Here is a 17,897-nt window from a genome sequence, read left to right on the forward strand (position 1 = left end):
TCTGTGGGATCAGTCAGTGCTGTGGAACAAAGGCTGCTTGGAAATACTGCACTGTGTTGACTTTTCTTTCTATGCAGTGGAAGAACGTTTGTCTGAATTATATATATAGATAGATTTATCATTTAAACTTTGTGTACATCAAAAAAATAAATAAATAAACTTACGATAGTTCATTGTTATGAATATTTTTATTTCATTTGGAGACAAGCAAGGCACTTTTACATTCACTGACAAACATTCTTGGAGAGCCTCACAGCACTTTACCCTGAGGATGCAGCAAAGCTTTTCAAAGGTAAAGGTCACAGCACCAGACGTAGTGATTGTACAAGCAAATAGAAACGGACAGAGAACACCATGACTGTGTGTGGCACACTGGTTCAGATAACATGACTGTGTGTGGCACACCGGTTCAGATAACATGACTGTGTGTGGCACACTGGTTCAGATAACATGACTGTGTGTGGCACACCGGTTCAGATAACATGACTGTGTGTGGCACACCGGTTCAGATAACATGACTGTGTGTGGCACACCGGTTCAGATAACATGACTGTGTGTGGCACACTGGTTCAGATAACATGACTGTGTGTGGCACACTGGTTCAGATAACATGACTGTGTGTGGCACACCGGTTCAGATAACATGACTGTGTGTGGCACACCGGTTCAGATAACATGACTGTGTGTGGCACACCGGTTCAGATAACATGACTGTGTGTGGCACACCGGTTCAGATAACATGACTGTGTGGCACACTGGTTCAGATAACATGGGGGCTGCGTAGAGGCTCCATTGCAGCGGTGTGTGTGTGTGTGTGTGTGTGTGCGTGTGGGTGTGTGTGTGGAGCGCTGGTCCCGTCTGTCTGTCTGTCCGTCCGTCCGTCTCTCACATCTCCTTCAGCCACGTCAGCAGCTGAGGCACGTAGTAGGTAATGATGATGTCAGCACCTGAAAACAACAAAACACACACAAAACCACGCTGTGGGAACGAACGCACGCAAGCACGCAGGAAACCAGTTCTCCCAGTACAACACTCTCTGCTTACCTGCCCGGCGGAAGGCAGTCATGGCTTCCATCACCGCGCTGCGCAGCTCGAACGCTCCGGCCTGCGCTCCGTGCCACAGCATCGCAAACTCCCCCGACACGTGGTACACAGCCAGGGGGTGCGTGGGGTGCTGAGGGGAGAGAGAACGTCACAACGCAGAACAGAGCACAGCAGCGTGCTTCCAGACTGTACTGAACACACAGTGAACAGCACAGCAGCGTGCTTCCACACTGTACTGAACACACAGTGAACAGCACAGCAGCGTGCTTCCAGACTGTACTGAATACACAGTGAACAGCACAGCACAGCAGCGTGCTTCCACACTGTACTGAACACACACTGAACAGCACAGCAGCGTGCTTCCACACTGTACTGAATACACACTGAACAGCACAGCAGCGTGCTTCCAGACTGTACTGAATACACAGTGAACAGCACAGCAGCGTGCTTCCACACTGTACTGAACACACAGTGAACAGCACAGCAGCGTGCTTCCACACTGTACTGAATACACACTGAACAGCACAGCAGCGTGCTTCCAGACTGTACTGAATACACAGTGAACAGCACAGCAGCGTGCTTCCAGACTGTACTGAACACACAGTGAACAGCACAGCAGCGTGCTTCCACACTGTACTGAACACACAGTGAACAGCACAGCAGCGTGCTTCCACACTGTACTGAACACACAGTGAACAGCACAGCAGCGTGCTTCCAGACTGTACTGAATACACACTGAACAGCACAGCAGCGTGCTTCCAGACTGTACTGAATACACAGTGAACAGCACAGCACAGCAGCGTGCTTCCACACTGTACTGAACACACACTGAACAGCACAGCAGCGTGCTTCCACACTGTACTGAATACACACTGAACAGCACAGCAGCGTGCTTCCAGACTGTACTGAATACACAGTGAACAGCACAGCAGCGTGCTTCCAGACTGTACTGAACACACACTGAACAGCACAGCAGCGTGCTTCCAGACTGTACTGAGTACACAGTGAACAGCACAGCAGCGTGCTTCCAGACTGTACTGAGTACACAGTGAACAGCACAGCAGCGTGCTTCCAGACTGTACTGAATACACAGTGAACAGCACAGCAGCGTGCTTCCAGACTGTACTGAATACACAGTGAACAGCACAGCAGCGTGCTTCCAGACTGTACTGAATAAAGCCCTGTGAGACCGATCTTGATCAATGCTTAATAACTGGACCCCAGTCTGAGGGTGTTGGGAGCGTTGTCCTCACCTTGTCCTTGACCTCCCGCACGATGTCCAGGTAGGGCAGTCCTGGCTTGACCATCAGCATGTCAGCCCCCTCTCGCACATCGCGGTCCTGAAACACACACTCCGCCGGTCAGTACAGCGCTGACCACTGCTAATGAGTAACGAGGTGAAGCAGTGAATCCAGTGTAAACTCACCACAGCTCGGAGTGCCAGCCCCCGTGCTCCGGGGGGAAGCTGGTAGCAGCGCCGGTCCCCGAATGCTGGCTTTGACTGGGCAGCGTCTCTGTGAACACAGACACACACACACAGACAGACACACACAGACACACACACACACAGAAAGAACCTCGTTAGAGACCTTGTCTCATTTTAATTTCAACCATTTCCATGATTTCACATAAATTCCTACCTAAAAGACACATCATTCAGCAGAAAAAAATAACTTTCGCATAACACTGGAGTCCTGTTTCAAATTGTGATGGTTCACGAGCACACTCACCTGAAGGGCCCGTAGTAGCAGGAGGCAAACTTGGCACTGTAGCTCAACACAGAGACCTGCGGGAGAGGAGAAACGGGTCAGAGAGACTGGACAGCACAGCACAGCACAGTCAGCACCCTCCCCCTCACCGCGGCTCACACAGACTGCACTGCACAGCACAGCACAGCCCAGTCTGGTTCCTCTCTCTCAGGACCGGTCCTCCCTGCCCTGCACCCTCCCCCTCACCGCAGCTCACACAGACTGCACTGCACAGCACAGCCCAGTCTGGTTCCTCTCTCTCAGGACCGGTCCTCCCTGCCCTGCACCCTCCCCCTCACCGTGGCTCACACAGACTGCACTGCACAGCACAGCACAGCCCAGTCTGGTTCCTCTCTCTCAGGACCGGTCATCCCTGCCCTGCACCCTCCCCCTCACCGCGGCTCACACAGACTGCACTGCACAGCACAGCCCAGTCTGGTTCCTCTCTCTCAGGACCGGTCCTCCCTGCCCTGCTCCTCACCTTGTTTCCCAGCTCGTTGGAGAGCAGTGCCTGCTTTATCGCTCCGATTCTCCCATCCATCATGTCTGAAGGAGCCACGATGTGACAGCCTGGAAAACACAGGGGCAGCGTTACCAGCAGAACTGCCTCGACCGCACAGGGGTGGAATGAGACTCCCACTGCACAGCGGTGCAATCCATTCCTGGTTTTACCATCAGTGAAACTGCTGTGCAAAAAAAGTCTTATTTCCATCCCTACTAGATCTGGGAATGCGAGGCCGTCACTCACAAACACAGAGTGGCTGAAGCAGGCAGATCCTGCCTGGGAGTCGGGACCAGGACGCTGGTGAAAGATTCAGTTCGGTCTCTCTCCGACTCACCTGCCCGTGCGTACGCCAGGGCCACCTCCGCCAGCCGCTGGCAACTCGCTGCGCTGTCCAGAGAGCCGTCCTCCCGCAGGATCCCTGAACGGACAGACAGACAGTGTGTGAGACTCCGCTCAGGCTGTGCTGGCTCTCTCTATGGGACATGTGTGTGTGCTGTGCGTACCGCAGTGCCCGTGCGAGGTGTAGGGACACAGGCACACGTCGCAGGCCAGCAGCAGCTCAGGGAACGCAGAGCGCAGCTTCCGGAGGGCCTGCACAGCGGGGGTGTCGTCCGAGTCGGCCGCAGAGCCTTGCTCATCCTGCAGGGGGCAGCAGAGGGAGCAGGAGGAGTGGATTATCAAGTGTAAAGATGATAACTGTATAATGCTTTACTGCACAAAGTGCGAGCCCTGGAGTGGTACAACCCTCATTCTCCTACCTTGGGAAGATTGGCTGGGACTCCAAAGATCAGGACGCACTTCAGCCCATCGTCCACTAGAGGGCGCAGCATCCCTTCCAGCTTGTTGACTCCATACCTGCAGTGTGGGACAGGGAGGGAGTTACCATGTGACACAACGAAACCCCGCCCCCTGCCGCCACAGCCACGCAGCCCCGTCAAGACCGATCCAACCTGTCAACGTCAGCAGTCACGCAAACATGTCACTGCCAGCTCAACCGCACAAGGAAGCTGGGCACATTTCAAACTGGCACGTGAAACCAAACCAAACCACGCACAAGAAGCATTCCGTACTCCTTCAGCGACGTTCTCTCTCTGCCCTGCTTGAACAAACACTGAAGCAGACGAGACTCCTACCTGGCCTGTCCAGGAAGGCTGGCAATCGGCTCCACCGCGTCCGGACTGTCCCTGAAAGAGTTAAACAGAGCGACATTACCACCCCCTGCTGGCACTGCCATGCTAATGAAGGAGTCCTGCACTGTGAGCAATGGGTCTGCTGGCACTGCCATGCTAATGAAGGAGTCCTGCGCTGTGAGCAATGGGACTGCTGGCACTGCCATGCTAATGAAGGAGTCCTGCACTGTGAGCAATGGGGCTGCTGGCACTGCCATGCTAATGCAAGGAGTCCTGCACTGTGAGCAATGGGACTGCTCTGTCCACTACTCCTTTATTAAGCAGAGTTGAAAACGCTCCTTCGTTTGAATGAAGGATCACAGGTAAGAACAGTGGCTCACACTGCTGTGTGACTGGAGTCTGATTCCCAGTCCTGCTCACACACACACACGCGCACACACACACACACACACACACACACACACACACACACTGGTAGACACCAAAGCTCTTGCTTACGTGATGAAGATGGGGTAGATGAAGCTGCTGGCGCTGAAGCTGGTGCTGCAGGTCTGCCAGGCGCGCAGGGTGGGGTGGAAATACCCGCTGTGTAGAACAGAGTCAGCAGACTGCATGGCTGGAGAGACCGGGAGAGAGACAGGGAGCACCGTGAGAGAGAGGGAGAGAGACAGGGAGCACTGTGAGAGACAGGGAGAGAGACAGGGAGCACCGTGAGAGACAGGGAGAGAGACCGGGAGCACCGTGAGAGACAGGGAGAGAGACAGGGAGCACCGTGAGAGACAGGGAGAGAGACCGGGAGCACTGTGAGAGACAGGGAACACAGAGAGAGGGAGCACTGTGAGAGACAGGGAACACAGAGAGACAGGAACAGGAAACCTGCAGAAAGGGAGCGAGACAGACACACCAAGACCTGATTACCACACACACACACACACACACACACACACACACACACACCAGCACACACACACACACACACACACCAGCACACACACACACACACACACGCACACACACACACACACACACACACCAGCACACACGCACACACACACCAGCACACACGCACACACACACACACCAGCACACACACGCGCGCGCACACACACACACACACACACACACACACACACACCAGCACACACGCGCACACACACACACACACACACACACCAGCACACACACACACACACACACACACCAGCACACACGCGCACACACACCAGCACACACACACACACACACACACACACACACACCAGCACACACGCACACTTCTATCAAGAGTATTCTCACAAGTGCAGTATCTAGCTGTGATTTGTTTTAGATGTTTAATTGTTGCTTTTTATCTCTCTCTCTCTCTTATTTATTCTGTTTTTACCTCTTCTGTCTAAATAAAAAACCCAGTTGATTATACTTACCGTTGTTCTCCTTGCTGTGGGTTGAGGGCTGGCTGTTATTCCTCTCTACTGATGCCTTCAACTTGTGTGCTGTAATAGGAATAAAACAATTAGAGAGATTTTATTTGAAGTAAGTTATGTCAGATCCACTTCAATCCCAAGAGCATTCTCACAGCTCTGCTCTGTGAGCTCCACTTCAATCCCAAGAGCATTCTCACAGCTCTGCGAGCTGCACTTCAATCACAAGAGCATTCTCACAGCTCTGCTCTGTGAGCTCCACTTCAATCCCAAGAGCATTCTCACAGCTCTGCTCTGTGAGCTCCACTTCAATCCCAAGAGCATTCTCACAGCTCTCCTCTGAGCTCCACTTCAATCACAAGAGCATTCTCACAGCTCTGCTCTGTATTATTACTGTATTATTATTAGTTATTATTATTAGTAGTATTATCATTAGTATTATTATTTGTATTTGTTTATTTAGCAGACGCCTTTATCCAAGGCGACTTACAGAGACTAGGGTGTGTGAACTATGCATCAGCTGCAGAGTCACTTACAACTACGTCTCACCCGAAAGACGGAGCACAAGGAGGTTAAGTGACTTGCTCAGGGTCACACCATGAGTCAGTGGCTGAGGTGGGATTTGAACCGGGGACCTCCTGGTTACAAGCCCTTTTCTTTAACCACTGGACCACACAGCGTATTATTAGTATTAGTATTATTATTAGTAGTAGTAGTATTGTTATTATTATTAGTATTGTTATTATTATTAGTATTAGTATTATTATTAGTATTGTTATTAGTATTGTTATTATTATTATTATTGTTTAAATATGTTTGCTGGAGTTGTTGTATCTAATTCACACAATAAGCACTCTCTCTTTTAAACACAGACTCCTTGTCCAGTTAAGTTTGCACTGTCTTTGCAGAGTGTGACTCGCTGCATCACCCCGTGTTTTCTTATCAATCTTTCACAGTCGGCTACTGATACCATATCATCTCGTAGCAAAGAGGCAACCTCGTTAGAGATAAAGAAGCCCAAAAAACAAGCCCAGCCTGCCCCGTGCTTCACAAACCGCCTCCGTTCAATATCACATGATTCAGCTGGATAAAACATTGTGCAATATGAGACTGAAACAAACACACAGCAGACCTGCAATGAACTCTTTATAACGTGTTCTTTAACACAGCACCCCTCACCTCGGATTAAAAACGTGTCAGTTTAGCAAAACCATTCTCAAATGATATCAGTACAGATGATGAGCTGATAGGACAGTCTTACACAATGCTTCGGGTCCGATTACCTCTAGAAAGACTTTATAGCAATCTAACACAACTGAAAAGCTAACAGGACAAGTTTAAGAGGCGTACAGGTCAAACAAACCAGGCTCTTGATTTTGAATTGGGACTCGAGCCCCCCTCCCTCCCTACCTACCCGGGATGCCCGCCAGTCTCGGTGATGGTGATGAAGGTGGCGATGGCGGGTGTTTAATGTAGTTTTTCTTGTGCTTCTCTGTTTTCGTGTGCTGCACTAAGTCGGCGTGATGGGCTCGTATTTGACATCTGCAGAACTTACAAAGCGCCTTGTCGTCGTGGCCCGCTACAGGCGCGATCCAGTCTTTCAAACACGCCTCTGCTTCCCAGCCTTTACTGTATCGCTTCCCGTATTTACTCCACTTACTCGCCATGGCTACAAACGCAGCGTCAGTCAGCGCTAGAAAACGAGATAACCGGAGCGGTTTACGCGGTAAGGGGCAATGCGATTATCTGACCCCTTGTCCTTCCCCGAGATCTCGGTCCTAATGCCAAATTAAAAGCGCTCAAAGGCTGCTACATTAAAATTCAATCAGCCATGTCCCAAAGCATAATGGCAACTTCCAATCAGAATCACGCATTCTACTTGCACAGAACTTTAACAATGTGTTCTTATCTTCTGCATGCAAGGATACTATTTTAATAACTGGCTACACACTTTAGCCTTGTCACCAATTTTCACCATAATAAGCGACCCCGACTCAAAACAAGCCCAAATATACTAAAAACCAGCAAAGCACACTTGTAAGCGATTGCATGAACGCACAAGCCCAAATAAGCGGAAATGGCAGCCGTGCTCCTACCTGGCCTTCCGCTGATGTTTGCAGAACAGAAAAGCACGCTGAATACCCGAGTCTGCGCACACGGGGCACCGGGAGTAAGGGGGGGGCGCAAGCGTGACGAAACAGCGCTTACGAAACTAACCCCCTGCGGGCGCCATCGTGGCTCAACGATTCTATCGCTGAGAACCTGATGCGGGCGACCGCTCGGAGCCAACGTGGCGTCCGTTTCCTAACGTGAAGGACTGAATCCCTCCTGCGCATGAAACAGCCGCTCCTCTCCGGAACATCTCGCGTTGTTATATTCTGAAGTACGGAGCGACTCGCCAGAGGAAGGCGCAGGAAGGAGGTTGGGGTAATGACTGGTTTTATTTTCTTTCATTAATAACGATAGTAAGCGAGCGTCACAGACTGCGTTTGTTATATATGTAGATATGCATGCAGAGTGCATCGTCCTAATTAAGAGGCGGAGTTCTGTAACATCGAGGCAGTCTGATTAATATTGAGAGGCTGCTGCGAGACGGACTCAAGCCGCACTGTCGCCTTTTAATTTCTATTTATATTAAAATCGACTAGTTTGTTCTGAAATGGTCGTGAAGAGACCGCCCGGCCCTGCTGGCTGTGTCGCTCCAGTATTGTACTGTAATATTAAAAACACTAATGTATACGTCACTGTACTGATATTATTGGACGGAGAGATTGGATATATAATTATACCTGCTGTTGTGTTTTGTCCCTTTTAATTATATATTCTGCAACGTATTAAACAGGCCGTTTAAAGTTAAATACATACATACATGTGGGTCGCATGTTACTGATGCAGCTACCCCGCGATGTTCCTAATTAAACATTACTATTTATTTATTTATTTATTTATTTATTCGTTTTGAATTCTGTTTTAAAAGCAGCGGACGAATGCCTTCCTCAATTCTCACGTCTCTCTCTGCTCCAGGTAGAAACGCTCCGCATTTGCCTCCAGTAACGTGTCCATGGCTGAAAGCTAACGCTGGGCTCCTGTGCAGAGCGGCCTCTCCGTCCCTGTCTTGCTGTTGCGTTGCCGGCCCTGCAGGGGGCGCTGTGCCGGGTCAGAATGCTGTTCTCTCTGCGGGAGCTGGTCCAGTGGCTGGGCTTCGCCACCTTCGAGATGTTCCTGCACCTGCTTGCGCTGACAGTGTTCAGCCTGCTGGTGGCGCTCAAGGCGGACGGGTTTGCGCGGCTCAGCTGGTGGGTGGTGTTCGCGCCCCTGTTCTCCGCGGACGGCCTCAGCACCTACTTCACGGCCATCGTGTCCGTCCGGCTGTGCCAGGAGGGGGAGAAGCGTCTGGCAGTGCTGCGGCTGTTCTGGGTGGTCACCGTGCTCAGCCTCAAGTTCGTCTGCGAGATTCTTCTGTGCCAGAAGCTGCAGGAGCGGTCCCGGGAGCTCTGGTTCGGTCTCATCGTCTCTCCCGTCTTCATCCTGCTGCAGCTTCTCATGATCCGAGCCTGCCGGGTCAACTGAGGGGCGCCGAGCAGAGCCGTGTGACCCTCTGTGAGCCCTTCTTCATCATGTGACTCTTCAGAGTGAGCCCTCTTCATCATGTGACCCTCTGTGAGCCCCTCTTCATCATGAGACTCTTCAGAGTGAGCCCCTCTTCATCATGAGACTCTTCAGAGTGAGCCCCCTTCAGCATTCTGAACTGTGATAATTAAGCCAGGGATTTCACGAATGTCAAACGTGGGGAATGGAATTGAGAAGATCAGTGGGAATGTGGGTCTGTCTGTACAAACTGGCTCTTTACATGGAAACTGTTTCATCATTGATGTGTTTTTTTTTATTTTGTAAATACACCCGAGATTAAATCTTTATACTCTGTACTCTGTCCAGTGTCTGTCAAATAAATACAGAAACACAACAGAACAGCTCTGTCCAGTCTCTGCTCTAGTGTCTGTCAAATAAATACAGAAACACAACAGGACAGCTCTGTCCAGTCTCTGCTCTAGTGTCTGTCAAATAAATACAGAAACACAACAGGACAGCTCTGTCCAGTCTCTGCTCTAGTGTCTGTCAAATAAATACAGAAACACAACAGAACAGCTCTGTCCAGTCTCTGCTCTAGTGTCTGTCAAATAAATACAGAAACACAACAGGACAGCTCTGTCCAGTCTCTGCTCTAGTGTCTGTCAAATAAATACAGAAACACAACAGAACAGCTCTGTCCAGTCTCTGCTCTAGTGTCTGTCAAATAAATACAGAAACACAACAGAATTGCTCTGTCCAATCTCTGCTCTAGTGTCTGTCAGACGGGAGTTGATTGCAATACACCAATCGTCCACCAGGCGGAGATGGTTCCCTTTCGTCTGGAAAAGATGCCGGAGAGCGCTGGTGAGATTGTACAGTTTCCATGGAAACGTGGCAGGGTTGGGTCAATACCAATGCATTATCTCAGAAGGGAATTGAATTGGTTGGCATTTTAATTTTTTTTTTTTTTTGTTCTCCAAAAATAAGTCAAAATGGACAATGGTCTATTTTAAATCTGTTGTCGAGATGAATCACAACGTGCAGCCTTGTGTGGTTCGGCCGCCCGGCCCGAGGTTTCAACAGCATTTCCTTGTCAGGAAAGCACGTGCTCGTTTAGGGGATTTTGAAGGCGGTTAATGGCCCCGTGAACAGACCCAGTCTGTTCCTTATACTGACTTACACCGGGCTGTAAAATTAACGTTTTTATTACTATTTATCAACACATAAATAGCTTCTAAAAACAGACATGGTGACGTTTAGTTTCGTGGTTGCTTTTTGACGTACCTGGGCAGGTAAACCGCAGCTTGTACGTCTGTGTGCGTCCGTGCTGGACAGCACCCAGCTGCTGGGTGTGAACTTTGAGCTTCTCTTTCTTGCGTTTTGAATCTTTTCTAAAGTTATACGCTAACCAAAGCAGTCCAAAGGGCAGGGGTAATTGCTTTCTATATGGGGACGAAAGTCCTTGGCAGGGTTGTGTTTGTGCGGGTCCACAGAAACACAGTGTAATGCAGAGCCCAAAGGCTTGCAGTGCTTATAGAGCCGGCGTGCGTACCGGCAGTCCTTGTTGACAGTCCAGTTTGCCCCGAAGTCGCTGGCTGCGCATGCAGCAGTAGGCGGGTACGCCGCGTTATTGGTTCAGGATTCAGAGCAGTCTTTTCAATCGCCTCAGCTCAGTGTGTTTGTTTTACGGAGGGTTTTGCTGTTATGAGGTTTTCTAGCACAGCAGCAGTGGCCGCTGGCAGATAAATACATTTATTTACAACGTGTTTCATTTACTGAGTAACAGTGACCTACCCTGATCGCTATCGTGTTATATAGAGGAAGCATTTCAATCCCACGGTTTCATTAGCGTTCACTTCCAGCTCTGTGGTAGAATGCTCTATGAATCATTAACGAAGACATTTGCATTTTATATGCTATGCTACGGCCCTTGGTTAGCGAGATGTTTTTTTCAAGGTGATGAATTAGGTTTGCACCTGACACACACAACACACACACACACACAGAGACACAGACAACACACACACGCACACGCACACGCACACACGTTAACTGTCTTATTTCTACCCCGTGAGACCGAACAAAGACACGCCACTCAACCCGCACGCCCCATTGACAGCAAAGCGGAAGCAATGCATTTCGACAGACTTCCATTTTATAGACTGATGGGATAAATACAGTGTGTCCGAAACGTGCCTTGTTAGCGATACAGTGAGAATGTATGACCAGAGGGAGCCATATCACTTCAGATATTAAAACCAAACCGATAAGACTAGAACGCAATTAATACAATAAATACATAAACAGATAATAATTGAAGCAGTAGCTCGTTAATCGAAGAGTTCAATTTTAGGGGTGGGGTCTGCCTGTTGGTTGACTTGTCATCTCTGGTAACCCAACAATAGAAGGGGCGTGATTCCGAGCATAGTGGGTGGGGCTATGTAATGAGGGGCGTGGTTTACCTGTTCTTGAATGTAGACCTCTCGGCATGTGGGCGGGGTTTAGGGGGGTTCAGCAATGACGCATGCAGTGTCAGGTGCAGGAGGCGGGGGCTCTCCGGTTTGATACACAGACGGACTGAGACTCGCCACTGCTGTGCTGAAAGTACTGTGAAATAAGAGACGGAGAGAGACCGGATTTAATCCACTTGAGACCGATATACGAGCCCCGTCTGCCCGGAGACGTGAACAACAACAGCCAGCCATGTCAGGCAGCGAGGTCCGACTGCTCCGCCGGGATCATGCCCAGGGCAGCAGCAGCAGCGCAAGCCCGGGCCCGGGGGCTCGGATGCCGGTCTGGAAGCGAGAGATCCTGGAGCGGAGGAAAGCGAAGAGCGGCGGAGCAGCAGCAGCTACCGAGCCCGGCTCTGTTACCGCAGCGACATCAAGCGCAGCATCCGCCGGCTCCGGCCCCTTCACCGTCAACGGGGAAATATCTTCCGCTCACGGCGTTTATTTTATTAATCAGCAGCAGCAGCAGCAGCACAGTGCCACGCGTATCGGTAGCGGCGGAGGAGACAGCAACGTGCCCACGGCGGCGGAGCTGACAGCCGCGACACACAAAGACCCTGCACAGCTCCCGCACTCGGAGAGGGGCAGCGATGCGTTATTATTATCATCCTCGCTTCCCGACGGCGAGGATGCAGGCCCCGCCCTGCAGCAGCACGGAGACGGGGGTGAGAGGCTGATCCTGCAGGAGAGCCTGGGGTCCCTTCAGGAAAACCCCTTCATCATACTGGAGAAGGAGAGGAGGAGGAGGAGACACCAGGACAGGGGAGCGGGCTCCTGGCCCATGCAGCACGTCCTGGAGATGTACGCCGGCGTGCCCGGGATCAAAACCATCCGGGCGGAAAACATCATCATCATCGAGTCGGACCCGGACTACTTCCACGAGGGGGGGGGCTTCGGCAGCACCTCGGGCTCCATGAGCGAGCTGCTGGACAGGAGAGGCAGCGCGGTGACGGAGATCCGCGCGCGGGAGGTGCTGCTCTACGACTCGGCGCTCAGCCGGAGCGAGGAGAACCTGAGCACCCTGGAACCCGGGCTCGGCCCCAGCCAGGGCAGGGTGAGCCGCATGCTGCAGAAGTTCGATCGCAACTACTGCGGGAGGCTGCAGTCGAAGTCTCGCAGCACTGAAGACCTGCTCCTGGAATCGGAGCCACGCCCCCCTCCCAGACCCAAGCCAGCCCCCCTGCCAAAGATGCCGAGCCAAGCCTCTTCCTCCCCCAGGGAAGAGAGACCCCAGACTGTCTTCCAGCGCCCCCCTGAAAGTGAACACTCCAGACCCCCTCAGAGTCTGGGGGTGGCGTCTCACCTCAGTAAAGCCACGCCCCCCAGCAGTGACTCCCCAGTGTCCCCCCTCACCCCTACCTCTCCCCCTGGAGTGGGGGGCAGCCAGCTGTCTGTGTCTTCCTACAGAAAACACTTTGAAACTGGGGGAGCGTCCCGGACTATAGTGGTGAACCCCAGAGAGAGGGGGGACAGGAGGCAGCCCCTGACCAATGGGCTGCACTCACCCCAACACGGGCTGGGTGCCCCGAAAGAGGCCCCAGCTAATTCATGCCACGGCCATGCCACGGTGCCATCAGCCAGCGCTTCTAGCAGCAGAGAGTCTGGGAATGTGGGCTCAGCCAGGGAGGAGGAGGAGCCCCGTGCCACGCCCCCGCTCTCCCCTCAGCACAAACTCCAGCCCCCCTTCTCCAGCTCCAGTGCCAGCACCACCCCCAACCAACGGAGGGCGGTGTCCCATTCCACCAGCAGCAACGACTCCTTCGAGATCCGCCAGGCGCCCAAGCCGGACATGTCCTGCATCCCGGAGGGGGACATCCAGGCCAGAGCCCTGGCCAACATCCGGCTGCAGTCCAAGAACTCGTTCACCATCATTCCCAAACGCCACGGCCTCGCTGCGGCCGCTGCCGGGGCTGACAGCCGGGCCAGGGCGACGGCTGGAGCAGCAGCCAAAACCAGCACTGTGCCAGCCAGCAGCCCGGCCCAGGAGAGGAAAACCAGCACTGTGCCAGCCAGCAGCCCGGCCCAGGAGAGGAAAACCAGCACTGTGCCAGCCAGCAGCCCAGCCCAGGAGAGGAAAACCAGCACTGTGCCAGCCAGCAGCCTGGCCCAGGAGAGGAAAACCAGCACTGTGCCAGCCAGCAGCCTGGCCCAGGAGAGGAAAACCAGCACTGTGCCAGCCAGCAGCCCGGCCCAGGAGAGGAAAACCAGCACTGTGCCAGCCAGCAGCCCAGCCCAGGAGAGGAAAACCAGCACTGTGCCAGCCAGTAGCCCGACCTGGGAGAGGAAAACCAGCACTGTGCCAGCCAGCAGCCCGGCCTGGGAGAGGTCTTCAGAAGCTGGAAGCCGTTTTCTTCCAGAGGGGGGCGAGGTGGAGCAGCCTCAGCCGGCAACGCCCTCCAAACATGAGCGCGGTCCGTCTGTGGAGTCTCTACTCTTGGAGGCGCGAGAGAGGGGGAGGCCCCAGGAGATACCCGCCTGGCCAGCTGAGCCCCCTCCGGTGAGCCCCCCTCCCAGTGCTTCCTCCCAGCCGGCTCCCACAGAGGAACGAACAGCAGAACCAGCTCCCCCCTTCCAGAGAGTAGCAGTGGTAGCTCCCATCGCCGTCCCCACGGCAACGAGCCCCAAAGCTGAGGAAGATGAGGAGAGAGGGAGAGCCTCAGAGGAGCTGCTGCCGGTCACCAACATCGACGACATAGTGGAGGGTCCGGAGGAGCCCGTGCCTGTCACTGAGATCCGCAGTCCAGCTCCCAGCAACGGATACCTGCAGCGCAGGACCGGCAACACCTTCACTGTGGTGCCCAAGCGCAAGCCGGCCGCCCAGGAGCAGAGCAGCACCAGCACTGCCCCCGACCCCCTGACCCCCCCAGGGCCACAGGGCTCCCAGGACGGGGCGCAGGGAGGGAAGGAGGCTCCCTTCGCCAGCCTGGGGGCCATGCTGAAGAAGCGCTACCCAGCGGTGGAGGAGATCCAGGTGATCGGAGGGTACCAGGTGCTGGGCCGGTCCTGCCTCTCCAAGACTGGCTCCTCACGCAAGAAGGTAAGATCTCTGTGTTCGTTTAATCCAGCCTGCTGTTTGTGCACACGCACACACACACACACACACACGCACCCACCCTCACACACACGCACACACACACACACACACCCACCCTCACACACACGCACGCACACACACACACCCACACGCACGCACACACGTGCACGCACACACACACACGCACGCACACACGCACCCACCCTCACACGCACGCACGCACACACACACGCACGCATGCACACACGCACGCATGCACACGCACGCATGCACGCACACGCAGGCACGCACACACACACACGCATTTCAGTTCATCACAGTGCAGTCCAGCACTGACAGGCTGACAAGCTGTACTCTCACTTCAATAGCAGCGGGGTTTCTGAGCAGTGCAGCCCCATGGTAGCACTTCACTTTATAGGTAGCCTTTACATTGCTGGGAGGCTGTGCTTCAACCAGGGCTGATGCTCAAGATCTGCTCAAGATCCCTCTCATCAGTGCAGCCCAGCGGGGTCGGGTCTGGGGTGGGACCCTTCACTGAGTCACTGCGCTGTAGCACCTTACAGACAGCTCCATAGCAGCTGTGAGATACAGCTGGGTGCAACACCAGGTTACTGATGTAGGTCTGAAACAGGCAGAGTCGACACGGCCGTCGCGCTGAAGCGTGCGTTAGTTTGTCTTTATTTGGAACTCGCAGCCCGTGATCCAGATAAAGACATGCTAACCACACACTGGGAGATGAATAGCCGGTCTGTTATTTCCAATTCTAGCATCTTTGCAGCATTTGTTTACAAACAGGAACTGCGAATCAGACTGTCAGCGTTCGACTGGGAACTTGAGACAGAAAATCCCCCCTATAGACGCAGCCTTCACTTCTCCAGCTCTCCATGTTCATAATAACAGCACATTGTTGTTACTGTAATCGTGGGCCACACAGTTCTGCACAAAGCGGTTTTGTTATGAACACGTTAGGGGCTACATTTTCAAGGCTTTGCGTTCCATCTGTGGAGTCTTTACTGCAGGTTCTACATTCCATCTGTGGAGTCTTTACTGCAGGTTCTACATTCCATCTGTGGAGTCTTTACTGCAGGCTCTAAGTTCCATCTGTGGAATCTTTACTGCAGTCTTTATGTTCCATCTGTGGAATCTTTACTGCATGCTTTTTATTAAGGCAATAAAAACCAGCCTTCCGTGTGAGAGTTCCCGACACTGGCAAGGGTTCTGAGCTTCTTGCTTCTCTGAGGGCTTGTATTACCTGTGCAGGTGAGGCTTAGGGGGAGGGGGAGGGTGTCCTGCAGAGACGAGACTGGGAGCATGCAGTGAGCAGAGCGGGTCGGGATAGGGGTAGGATTAGGGGGAGGGTCTCCTGCAGAGACGAGACGGGGAGCATGCAGTGAGCAGAGTGGGTCGGGGTAGGGGTAGGATTAGGGGGAGGGTCTCCTGCAGAGACGAGACGGGGAGCAGTGGGACTCCTTGAGCCCTGAGAGGGGGATGAAAGTCTCTCTCAGCTCACCTTGGCGATGCTGCTGCACCTCACACTGAGGCAGTCTGTGTGTCTGTGCGCTGGGTGTAGCTGCTGCTCTGCTCTGCGCTCGGCCGAGTCGTGTCTCGAATGCGCTGCAGAGGTTGGCTGGACTACACTGATCTCATTGTGAGTCACTGAAGGGTTTCATTTGAAATGACTGCCAGGGCAGCAAGTGCTGTCTCAATGCAGCAAAGCTGATGTAGCGTTGAAACTCGTTCAGTGAGCACAGCGCTGCTTTTTAGTTTCGATGTGGTTCTGGATATATTGTGCTTGTCACTGTTCTGCCCTCTCTAGCTGAATCCAGCTGCCTGTATTAGTATTAGGGGAGGTGTGTTTGACTGCAGGGTGTTTGTGTCAATATTGAACAACTTGCTATCAGTGAACTGCCATCGATTCCGAATCAGCAGCGTGTGTGCGTGCTCGTCTCGTGCGTGTGCGTGCTCATCTGTGTGTGTGCGTGTGTGTGCGTGCTCGTCTGTGTGCGTGCGTGTGTGTGCATGCTCGTCTCGTGTGTGTGTGTGCTCATCTGTGTGCGTGCGTGTGTGTGCGTGCTCGTCTCGTGCGTGCTCATCTGTGTGCGTGCGTGTGTGTGCGTGCTCGTCGTGTGCGTGTGTGCGTGCTCGTCTCGTGTGTGTGTGTGCGTGTGTGCTCGTCTCTGTGTGTCTCTGTGTGTGTGTGTGCGTGTGCTCGTCTCGTGCGTGTGTGTGCATGCTCGTCTCGTGTGTGTGTGTGTGTGTCTCTGTGTGTGTGTGTGCGTGTGCTCGTGCTCGTCTCGTGCGTGCGTGTGTATTTCTTTGGTACTGAAGAAGCTTCTAGTTGCAGTGCTGGTCAGGCTCTCACCTTCACAGCAGCGCTGCACGCATGTCAGTGAGTGTGCGTGTCTGTGTGGGTGTGCTGGGAGGGGTTGCTGTGTCTCATTGCCTGCGCATTAATCTGCACCTGCCTGACAGGTTCAGATAGTAAGTATTCAGCTTGAACAATACCTTGCATTTCTCAGCTGAGACTGTGGGGCAGTGGCTGCACAGGAGGGGCCGGGTGCACAGTGACTCAGCCGCGATGGGTACCACTGGATTGGCAGCTGGCTATGCAGCGGGACCAAGAGTCTACTCTCTGTACAGTGTTGACACGCAGCCTCCCCTGCTAGAAACCTGTTTACACACCCACCACTGAACAGGACTGGACTTTGCAGCGGAGTCTCGTGCGCTCTGTGATCAGGGAAGGGGAGGTTAGGGTGAATGCAGCTCTTCAGTGTAACCCGCTGTGACTCGGAGTGTGGGGTTGATCTGGTTCTGCAGCGCGGGGTCCAGCGTGTGAAGGACTCCTCGCTGCTGTGACTCGGAGTGTGGGGTTGATCTGGTTCTGCAGCGCGGGGTCCAGCGTGTGAAGGACTCCTCGCTGCTGTGACTCGGAGTGTGGG

General features: G+C 53.2%; 3 protein-coding genes across 6 annotated transcripts in view; 2 read left to right on the forward strand and 1 right to left on the reverse strand.

Annotated features, from left to right (window-relative positions):
- Positions 1–169: 169 nt before the first annotated feature.
- Positions 170–8,926, reverse strand: LOC131702891 (delta-aminolevulinic acid dehydratase-like). Of its 3 annotated transcripts, none has more exons than XM_059005271.1 (13): positions 8,852–8,926; positions 5,848–5,916; positions 4,925–5,042; positions 4,430–4,480; positions 4,055–4,151; positions 3,800–3,935; positions 3,631–3,714; positions 3,273–3,361; positions 2,774–2,829; positions 2,470–2,557; positions 2,297–2,383; positions 1,044–1,173; positions 170–946 (listed from the first exon to the last, which is right to left on the reverse strand). In XM_059005271.1, exons 1-13 carry the CDS (start codon positions 8,883–8,885, stop codon positions 885–887), a joined length of 1,101 nt encoding a protein of 366 aa, XP_058861254.1. In that variant the 5' UTR covers positions 8,886–8,926; the 3' UTR covers positions 170–884. The 3 variants fall into 3 exon arrangements, with proteins under 3 accessions (XP_058861254.1, XP_058861255.1, XP_058861253.1); XM_059005272.1 differs by lacking the exon at positions 8,852–8,926 and adding an exon at positions 7,941–8,046; XM_059005270.1 differs by lacking the exon at positions 8,852–8,926 and adding an exon at positions 7,259–7,934.
- Positions 8,927–9,006: 80 nt separating this feature from the next.
- On the forward strand, positions 9,007–9,768 carry LOC117396699 (transmembrane protein 203). Its single transcript, XM_059005276.1, has one exon. It carries the CDS (start codon positions 9,007–9,009, stop codon positions 9,412–9,414), a length of 408 nt encoding a protein of 135 aa, XP_058861259.1. The 3' UTR covers positions 9,415–9,768.
- Positions 9,769–11,930: 2,162 nt separating this feature from the next.
- Positions 11,931–17,897, forward strand: part of LOC117396687 (taperin) — an 11,308-nt gene continuing 5,341 nt past the window's right edge. For both annotated transcript variants that reach the window (XM_059005318.1, XM_059005319.1), the window contains exon 1: positions 11,931–14,961. In XM_059005318.1, the coding sequence (XP_058861301.1) occupies positions 12,118–14,961 (2,844 nt within the window). In that variant the 5' untranslated portion in view covers positions 11,931–12,117. The remainder of the gene's footprint in view (positions 14,962–17,897) is intronic.

The sequence above is a fragment of the Acipenser ruthenus genome, chromosome 31, assembly GCF_902713425.1.
Source record: "Acipenser ruthenus chromosome 31, fAciRut3.2 maternal haplotype, whole genome shotgun sequence".
Taxonomy (NCBI): Eukaryota; Metazoa; Chordata; class Actinopteri; order Acipenseriformes; family Acipenseridae; genus Acipenser; species Acipenser ruthenus.

Bases quoted from the DNA above. Each gene is read 5' to 3' on its own strand.
- LOC131702891 (XM_059005270.1), bottom strand. From the start codon at position 7,511: ATGGCGAGTAAGTGGAGTAAATACGGGAAGCGATACAGTAAAGGCTGG. The intron at 3,362-3,630 runs GTGAGTCGGAGA...TGTGTTTTCCAG, and splicing joins CCTGGCGTACGCACGGGCAG to GCTGTCACATCGTGGCTCCT. The intron at 2,558-2,773 runs GTGAGTGTGCTC...CTGTGTTCACAG, and splicing joins TGCTACTACGGGCCCTTCAG to AGACGCTGCCCAGTCAAAGC.
- LOC117396699 (XM_059005276.1), top strand. From the start codon at position 9,007: ATGCTGTTCTCTCTGCGGGAGCTGGTCCAGTGGCTGGGCTTCGCCACC.